Genomic DNA, 8,656 nt, shown 5'->3' on the forward strand with positions numbered 1-8,656 from the left:
CACGGTGATCCCCTCCCTTCCCTTCCCCCTCAACCTCACTCTAGTGCCTGAAGAAGGTGAACCCTTTCCTCCTGCTCCAGCGCTGCTACCACACCTGCCTTATATTTCCCTCCACAAGCAGCGCAGTGGAAACTAGTCTGGTGATCACCACCATGATGTCTTGTTTTAGTTTAGAGCTAAAACCCTCATATGCTCCTTATAAATGTACTTCTAACTGGGTTATTGGTTCGGACCATGGCCATTTGCTCCTCTCATTTCCATCAACCAGATGATGCCAGGAATTCTCTCCTGCTCCATGGTGCCACACTGTTGCTCAGGAAGATCCGTTTCTATCCACCTTTCAATCTGCAATGCCAGGTATCTATCGGACAGTTCCAGTACTCAGGGGCTCCCTCCACCTGAGACAGTGATGTCCCTCCAGATGGTCACTCATTTCTCTCTTTCTACTTATACCCTGTCCTGCGCATGTTGAATCTACACCCTTGTTTGAACCTTCAGCCATGGCAGTGACAGGCTTTCCCAGATTCTGATGTTCTTTAACAAGAAAATGATAAGACGTTATTGTGTAAAGTTGCAAATTTATCCTGACCGTTTTTAACGGGATAGCCAGCAATGCCTGTCCTATTATGGCAAGTCAAAACTGACAACCCAGATATCTGCGCTTTATTTAAGTACAAACAGAGAATTTTTTGTTGTATTTATGGGGCCCGTACACAACATCAGATACACGGAAAGTATCCTGTGCTGTGAATCCAATGATGATTCTAATTCATTGAGATCCTTTTGTAAGAAAGGTGTTTTTTGTTTGGTGTCCTAAAAGAAAAGACTGTGAAATCAGACGAATCCATGGTGTTAATGGCCTCCATCAGAACCGTATTTTTTCTATGTTTTACATTTCTATCAACCCCACGGAACGGACTGAACCAGATCACGATAAAGGTGATGATCCACGATATTGATCCGAGGGGAAATTGACTGAAACGGGCCAACATACAGGGATGATTTGGGACAGAAACCACAGGGAATGGACAATACAGGTCCATAACACAGAACACAATATGATATATAAACCTCAGGGGATGGGCTGAATCGGTTCATTATGTAGAGGACAACCTGGGAATGGGGGTTGAGAAGTGTGAGTTTGCAGTTTACAGCCAATGGCACATTTCTATGTACATGAGTAATAATGCTGCAGTCTCAGATGGCTACACTTCCACTGAGAGAGAAAAACAAACCTTCAAACCGAACACACAGGCAGACAATGGGCCCTTGGACAATGGGCCCAGTGAGGTCAAACAGTGTATAATCCCAGAATGATGAAACCAGTATGATTATACAATCTGTAGCTCAACACGAATGAATCAGGCTTGTGAACCTCAGTTGCACTCGCTCTCAGCAAGTATTTCCTTCCTTAGGTAAGGGTTGTGTAATTTTAGTAAAGCTTCTTTACTCTTATACACCAATCCCTTTTCAACAAAAGCGAATATAAGTCCTATAGGGAAGGAAATCTGCCGTCCTTACCTGGTCTGGCCTGCATGTGACTCCAGACCCACAGCAACGTTGTTGAATCTTTACTGCCCACTAAAATTGCCGAGCAAGCCTGTCAATCCACATATTTAATATCTGTGCCTTTTTGTTCGAAAAAGATTGTTGTAATCAAGTTGTTTTTGCCTGTGATTTCCACCCCGCCTCCCCTCTCTCGTCTGTGGACTATTTTCTCTCTCTCATTTTCACAGTCATCTAGTTGGTGATTCTCATCCTGACCCGAGGAAAATGTATTTTCTCCAAATGCCTCACTGGTTAACTGGTAGCAATGGGAATAGCGGATCAGACGAACGTTATTCATTGTGTATTACTGTGGCACATCAGTTAGATTTATTACACTTTTACTCCCTTGTTTCACTCTCCGCAGTGCACAATCCATCTGGTTTTGTGCTGTACCACCATCGCTTGCTCTGTCTGGTTCATGGTCGCTTTCACTTTTGATCGATTTCTTCCCCTTTGCTCCCAGCAGTTCAAAAGGAAACATTACAGTGAGAAAGTTGCGGCTGCTGTCCCGGTAATATTGTGCTTGCTGCTGTGTGTTTAAAAACGTCCAGCTTTATTTTACACACAGGAATGCTTACACTCGAAAGAAGCACTGTTAGCTGAAGCAAAATGTTGGTTACATGAACCAATGACCGTTTATTAAACCCATTAATTCCCTTCTTGCTGGTGTTGCTGTTTCACGTGGTAACAGTCATTTTCACAGCAATCACCAGTAGACAATGCGAAGGGCTCTGCTTGTAATGGAACAGTGACATACACAATGCTGGTTCGGTGTTACATCGAGAAGTTTTATACTTCTGCGGATGGTGCATATCATGATATTCTGTTCAATTAAACAATTCACTTTCAAGAACTTAACCTTATTCCTTGTCCTCAGTGAAAGTCTCTCGCGCTGCAGCTTCTCAGCTGCTGTACAATCTCTTGCATCTATGCGCTAACACGGACTAAATTCCGAGAGAAGCTGAGAAATGCAGTGAAATTCACCTTCACTGTCGTTGGTTAATTAAAGAATAAAACTGACAAACCAACTGGGCCGCCATTACCGAATTAGAATTCAGAAACTGACACTGACACTGGTGCGAAAATAGATAATATCAAATTTAGAGTATTCACCAAGAAATTAACTCGAGGAGCCTACTTCAACACAAACGATTATCTGTCATAAGAATATTGCAACACAACAGGTACATTTGTCAGTTCAAATGGTGGATTCAGTCAGGAGCAGAGGTTAGGAGACAAACTCTAACCCTTTCAAGCCAACATTCTGGAAACTAATGAGACCAGCCCAGGGCATGAAGTAGATCAACTGAAAGACGCCTCTCAAAATCATGATGCAGAATAAGCTCTGCAGATATTGCCAACTGTCAATACAAAGATTAGAATAGAAATTCGTTTTGGGTAATGTTACAAAATGGGCAGCGGCGGATTGGCTGCCCGCTTTTACACCACCCGATGATCATTTCCATTGAAGTCTCTGAAAATGATCTCTACTACAATTTGATAATCAGCAATCAAACTAATACTGAAGTGCGGTGAAACACTGAGCTTCATTTATAAACTGTTATCAATTTCATCAAGCAAATGCCTATCAATTATCCGTTATTGAAATTGCTAGGTTTTTACAACTAATATCTAAGTATTAAGATCATTATTTATGCTAAAGTAGCAATTATGATTTTGTAGACCATAAACAATCGGTAGTGCATGATAGACTGACTTCTTTGAAGATTTAGCAACAACATAGTAATTCATTCATTCAGTATCTTTTGGGTATTCTGATTCGGAGCCATTGAGGTGAACTCATATTTAATCTACATTGGGAAAGGGATCATTCAAGGATCGACAATAGTAGATAGCAAAGGATTACAAAGATTTTCTGTGGGGTATTACAGTGGAGCTGCAAGATTAGTGTCCGCATTGCAGAGGCTGAGGCATAGCTCTATATCCAGTCGTAAGTGTATCAATAGTGCTGAAAAATTTGACATACTTGTGTTCCATCAACAAGTGCAACAACGGAGCTACAAAACTGGTCATCAGCAGTATTGTAGTAGTTTGGTCACAGTCAGATCAACACAACGGGGGTTAGAAAAGGAATAGAAGCATCTGCCGGAAAGAGAGAACATTGTCATCTCTAACATAACTGTAGGCAACACTAGTACTACAAGAACACAGTTACATGTAGTGTATGTGTAGGGCATCACTAGCACCAGAGGAATATGGTCATATATAGTGTATTTGTAGGGTACCATTAATACCAGAAGGGTATGGTTGCATATAATGCATGTGCAGGCTACAACTGTTATCACAGGAATACAGTCACATATAGTGCATGTCTACGATACCACTTGCATCAGAGTAATACCATCACATGTAGTGTTTTTGTAGGGGAACCACAAGTTATGGAGGAACACAGTCAGTTATGATACATGTGGGGGGGAGCCACTAGTAACTTAGGGCCTCGCTCACAGCCAGTGGAAATGTAGAGACACCAGTCGTACGGCCACACCTAGTTTATGTGTATGAGAATTGTTAGCACCAGAACAGCATGGTCACATCTAGTGCAGTTGATGTGGCACCACTAGTAACAGAAGTTGGGCCCTATCTTCTCCAATAAACGTTCAGTTTACCACTCCTACCAGAGAAAAACTGTCATCGTTAGTGTAATTGTAGGATACCACTAGTACTGAAGCAGCATAAATATCTCTACTGTATTCCACCAGTACGAGAGGAACATTTTTACCTCTAGTTGTAAATGTTGGATTACCACTAGTACTGAAGGAAGAATGGTGCCTCTACTGTGTGAGTTTAGATCACCACTTGTACTGGAGCAGCATGATCTCCTCTACTTCATGTGCGGATCTACCACTCAAACTGTAAGAAAACCTTTTCAGTGTAAGTGTAGAGTGTCACTTGTACAGAGAAGCACGATCACCTCCAGTGTAATTGTGGTTGCTGCACTTGTACTGGAGTAACAGATTCACCTTTCATTTGTAAGGAAGACACAACGAGACTGCAAAGAGATAAAGACTGGTTAAGTAAAAGGGCAACCTGGTGACAGATGGAGTATAATGGAGGGAAGTGTGAGGTTATTCTCTTTGGTAATAAGAAAAAAAGCTGATTTTTAATAGGTGAGAAACAGCTAAATGTTGATGTTCAGACGGACGTGGCTATACTCGTACAAGGAATGCAAAAAAAAAGTATGCAGGACCAGCAAGCAATTAAGAAGACAAGTGGCATGTTTGGCCTTTACTGCAAGGGGATTGGAGCACTATAATAAAGATGCTTTGCTACAATTGTACAGGGCTTTGGTGAGACAACACCTGGAGTACTTTGTGCAGCTTTGGTCCCCATATCTAAGGGAGAATATTCTCGCCTTGTGAGCACGACAGTGATGGTTCACTAGATTGGTTCCTGGGATGAGTGTGTTGTCCTATGATGACAGACTGTGTAAACTGATCTCATTGAAGCAGAACATTTCTTCACTCACAGGGTTGTGAATCGTTGGAATTCTGTACCCCACAGGATTGTGGAGCGCCATCATTGAAAGCTCTTATTTCCTATGTTCTTTTGTTCTAATGAAAGTGCAGGGAACCATTAGTCGCCAAGGGGTGCTGTTACCGCCATTGCAATTATAGCTGAGCACAAGTACCAGAGGAGTATTGTTTTATCTCACGTAAGTGTAGGGTTAGCACCAGTGGCCATGTCTGGAGTAAATAAAGGGAATCAGAAGTATCAGAAAAGGGCTATTACCTTTAATGCAAGTGTAGGGAACCACTAGTACTGGAGCAGGATGATCCCATCTCCTCTAAGTATAGGTGCCACGAATACAGAGGAAGATGGACACATTTACTGTAATCGTAAGTGCTTTTCGTCTCAGAGGAACCTGGTCACCTCTGGAGTAAATGATGTTATACCACTATTACAGTGATATCCTGCTCACCTCTTGCATAACTGTAGGGTACCACAAGTACTGGAGGAATATGACCACCGCCAGTGTGAATATGGTATAACTCCAGCAAGGATACGCATACAAATCTCTGTATACATGTACTGGTCCCATTAGTCTCAGAAGACTAAAATCACCAGTGTTGCTAAAGGACTATTTTCATCACAATATTGCAGGATTTCTTCTGCTGCCTGATCGTCAGGTTTTGAATCAATGTTGGACAGAAGGACAGTGTCAGGTCGATTCATGGTAAGAGAATTACATTGGCTGATCCTGTGGGAATAGGATCCACATTCATGTATTAACCTTGGATTTTAATTTTGTGTTTTCAAAACTATCTTAGCATTAACCATTTCACGAATTCTGAGTTGCCAAGAAAAATATTACTTACTACATCTATTTGTTAAATGACTACAACCAATGCTAATTATGATTAAAGCTGATTAACTCCTTGGAGGATAAATGTCTGTATAAATGTAGGTTCTCTCACATTCACTCAGACGTGCACCAGTCTTTCAACTCATACAGGATTCATCTATTCTTAGTTAAAATGTGGAAACCAGCTATTCTGGTGATGAAGGACATTTACTATCCGATTGTCGCAGCCGTGGGTGTCCCTGGTGAGCCATTATAAACTATTTATTTGTAATTTGTGTTGACAATCTTGCTGTTTATGCAACAGGTAGAATAAGAAAAAGTGTTTCCCTGGTGTTAGCATTACACAGTCGCTGCTTACTGCAACTAATTTTGAACTGGGTGTCCACACTTGCTGTTTCCCTTAATATGATAGCTTTACTGATGTTACAATGTTCTTTCAAGGTCCTGTACAAACAATCAAGTGTCACCCATGCACAGTGTGCTCTACAGCAGCTTATTAAAATATATGGTCAGGTTTCCAAGGAAATGGCTCCACAGCTAATCCTATATAATCAGACTGAATGGAGTAAAACGCTATCAAGAGGTATTGCCAAATACATTTCAAATAGCCACTAAAACATGATTTATCTCGTCTCTTTCTTACAGTGAACTTGGTGACAATTATAATTCTCTCCAGAAGAAAGTGCGATCTGTCCAAATGTATTTATGTTTATATGGTGGCCATGGCAACAGCAGATCTCCTGATTATATTCATCAATGTAATAGTGGGACGTATTTTCATCTATCAGTTTCCACTTTCATTCCTGTCTTACACTACCGTGTGTAAGATTATTATATACATAGGTAATGTCAACTTTGATTTGTCTGTTTGGTTCACAGTCTCCTTCACATTTGACCGTTCTGTAGCTGTCTGCTTCCAGAAGTTTAAAGCAAGATATTGCACCGAAAGAACTGCAGGCGTGGTTATAACAGTGTTCTGTTTCTTGAGTTTTTTGAAGAACATTTACTTTTTATTTCTATACGAACCTGAGCAAATAATTAACAATGTGCAGTGGGGCTGCAAAACAAAAGTGGAATTTTTTTCCTCACAACTCAGTGCAGCGTACATCTGGTTTCAGAGCACCTGGGTCGTTTGGGTTCCTTTTACTTTAATTGTCTCATTTAATTGTTCAACTATCGGACGTATTTCAGTGGCCAACAGAACCCGCAGGAAACTCCGGGGTAACAGGAGTGAGAATCGCAGTGATTCAGAAATGGAGAACCGAAGGAAATCCATTATTTTATTGTTCACTGTATCGGGCAGTTTTATACTGTTGTGGTTGACAGTTGCCGTGAGTTTCGTGGCGACCAGACTGACCGACACCAATTATTACCGAGGTGACCTCACAGCTCCTGGATATATCGCCTATGAAACCGGAACCTGCCTTAAGTATTTGACTTGTATTCAAAATCCATGCATTTATGTAGCGACTCAGAGGAAATTCAGAGAAGAGCTGAAGAATGTGTTGAAATATCCCTGGGCAGTGATCCTGAGATTAGTTAGAAAATGCAGATACAATTAAAGAAAGATTATTCACATCGGAAAGTCAAGTTCAACATAATTCCCATCGTCCAGCGTCCTTCTTTTCGGTAATGTGAAAAGTAGATTAGTTCTTGTGCGCACAGTTCTTTCATTTTGTAGCACACGTTCGATGTCAGCATTACATTCGTTCATTGAGTAAACATAACTTATTCCTGTAAATTCAGCACATTTCAAGTTCACGTTTCAAAGATAACAATGATGGGTTTTGGCAGTGGCGTCATGAGAGTTAAGAGAGGGAACCACCTTATATACGAGATACTGGGCTTGGGCGCACAAATTTATTTCATCAATAAGACTTCATTTGGTGCGGAAATTAGTTTTATGTCTTTAGAACAAAGGGTTCCTTCAGATGAATGCCGGTTTTAAGATGATGAGGAGATGGACAAAGTTATTTTCTCAAATTTATCACTGTGACAAGGAGTTCAATCATAACGATCTCCAAAATATTAAATTAGAAATGGAATATTCCTGTTACAACATAAACTTCAGTGTAGTGGAAGAGAATGCTGGAAATACTCAGCAGGTCTGGCAGCATCAATGGACAGAGAAACAGAGTTAATGCTTCATGACGATGACCTTTCATTAGAACTGAGAAATATTAGCTCCTGTCTGAGAGAATATCTTACAAATGAGAAAGATGAATCTAAACCCTATGTCAAGCACTAACCAAATTAAACGGTCATAAATCAGAACTGAAAGTTAAAGTTGGACACACAGGAGTTTAATCGGCATTAACACATATAAAAAGATTGATCTAGTAAATGAGTAGCAGAACACAAATGGGTAGAGTTACTTTAAAAAAAAAGTAATGGTGGTTGTCCAGACAATTAACTTATCACTATAAATCAGCATCAAAGGATGCTGAGCTTTAACCACAACAACAATGAAACCCGCCGGTTATAAACTGGTGAGATTTTTTATTCATTCACGGGCAGTGGAGGCGGCTAGAAACGTCAGCTTTTGTTGTCCATTCCTAATTGTCCGTGGGAAAGTGGTTCTGAGTGACTTTCTTGAATGGCTGCAGTCCATTTGTGAAGGTACATTCATAATTCTGTTAGGAAGGGAGCTCAGGACTGTGTCCCAACGACACTGAATGAAAGGTGTGTGGCTTGGAAGGACACTTGGAACTGGGATTGTTCCCATGTGCCAGCCGAATTTGTACTTCTAGACATTACAGGTAGTTGGGTTAATTCTTGTTGCAG

General features: G+C 40.8%; 1 protein-coding gene across 1 annotated transcript; it reads left to right on the plus strand.

Moving 5' to 3' along the window:
• The first annotated feature begins 6,044 nt into the window (after nucleotides 1-6,044).
• Nucleotides 6,045-7,434, plus strand: LOC137345128 (probable G-protein coupled receptor 139). Its single transcript, XM_068008596.1, has 2 exons — nucleotides 6,045-6,114; nucleotides 6,518-7,434. Exons 1-2 carry the CDS (start codon nucleotides 6,045-6,047, stop codon nucleotides 7,432-7,434), a joined length of 987 nt encoding a protein of 328 aa, XP_067864697.1.
• The last annotated feature ends 1,222 nt before the right edge of the window (nucleotides 7,435-8,656 follow it).

The sequence above is a fragment of the Heterodontus francisci genome, chromosome 28, assembly GCF_036365525.1.
Source record: "Heterodontus francisci isolate sHetFra1 chromosome 28, sHetFra1.hap1, whole genome shotgun sequence".
In the NCBI taxonomy this organism is placed as follows: domain Eukaryota; kingdom Metazoa; phylum Chordata; class Chondrichthyes; order Heterodontiformes; family Heterodontidae; genus Heterodontus; species Heterodontus francisci.

Coding starts and splice junctions, on each gene's coding strand:
- LOC137345128 (XM_068008596.1), top strand. CDS start 6,045: ATGTGGAAACCAGCTATTCTGGTGATGAAGGACATTTACTATCCGATT. Junction 6,115..6,517: donor CGCAGCCGTGGGTGTCCCTG/GTGAGCCATTAT, acceptor TCTTTCTTACAG/TGAACTTGGTGACAATTATA.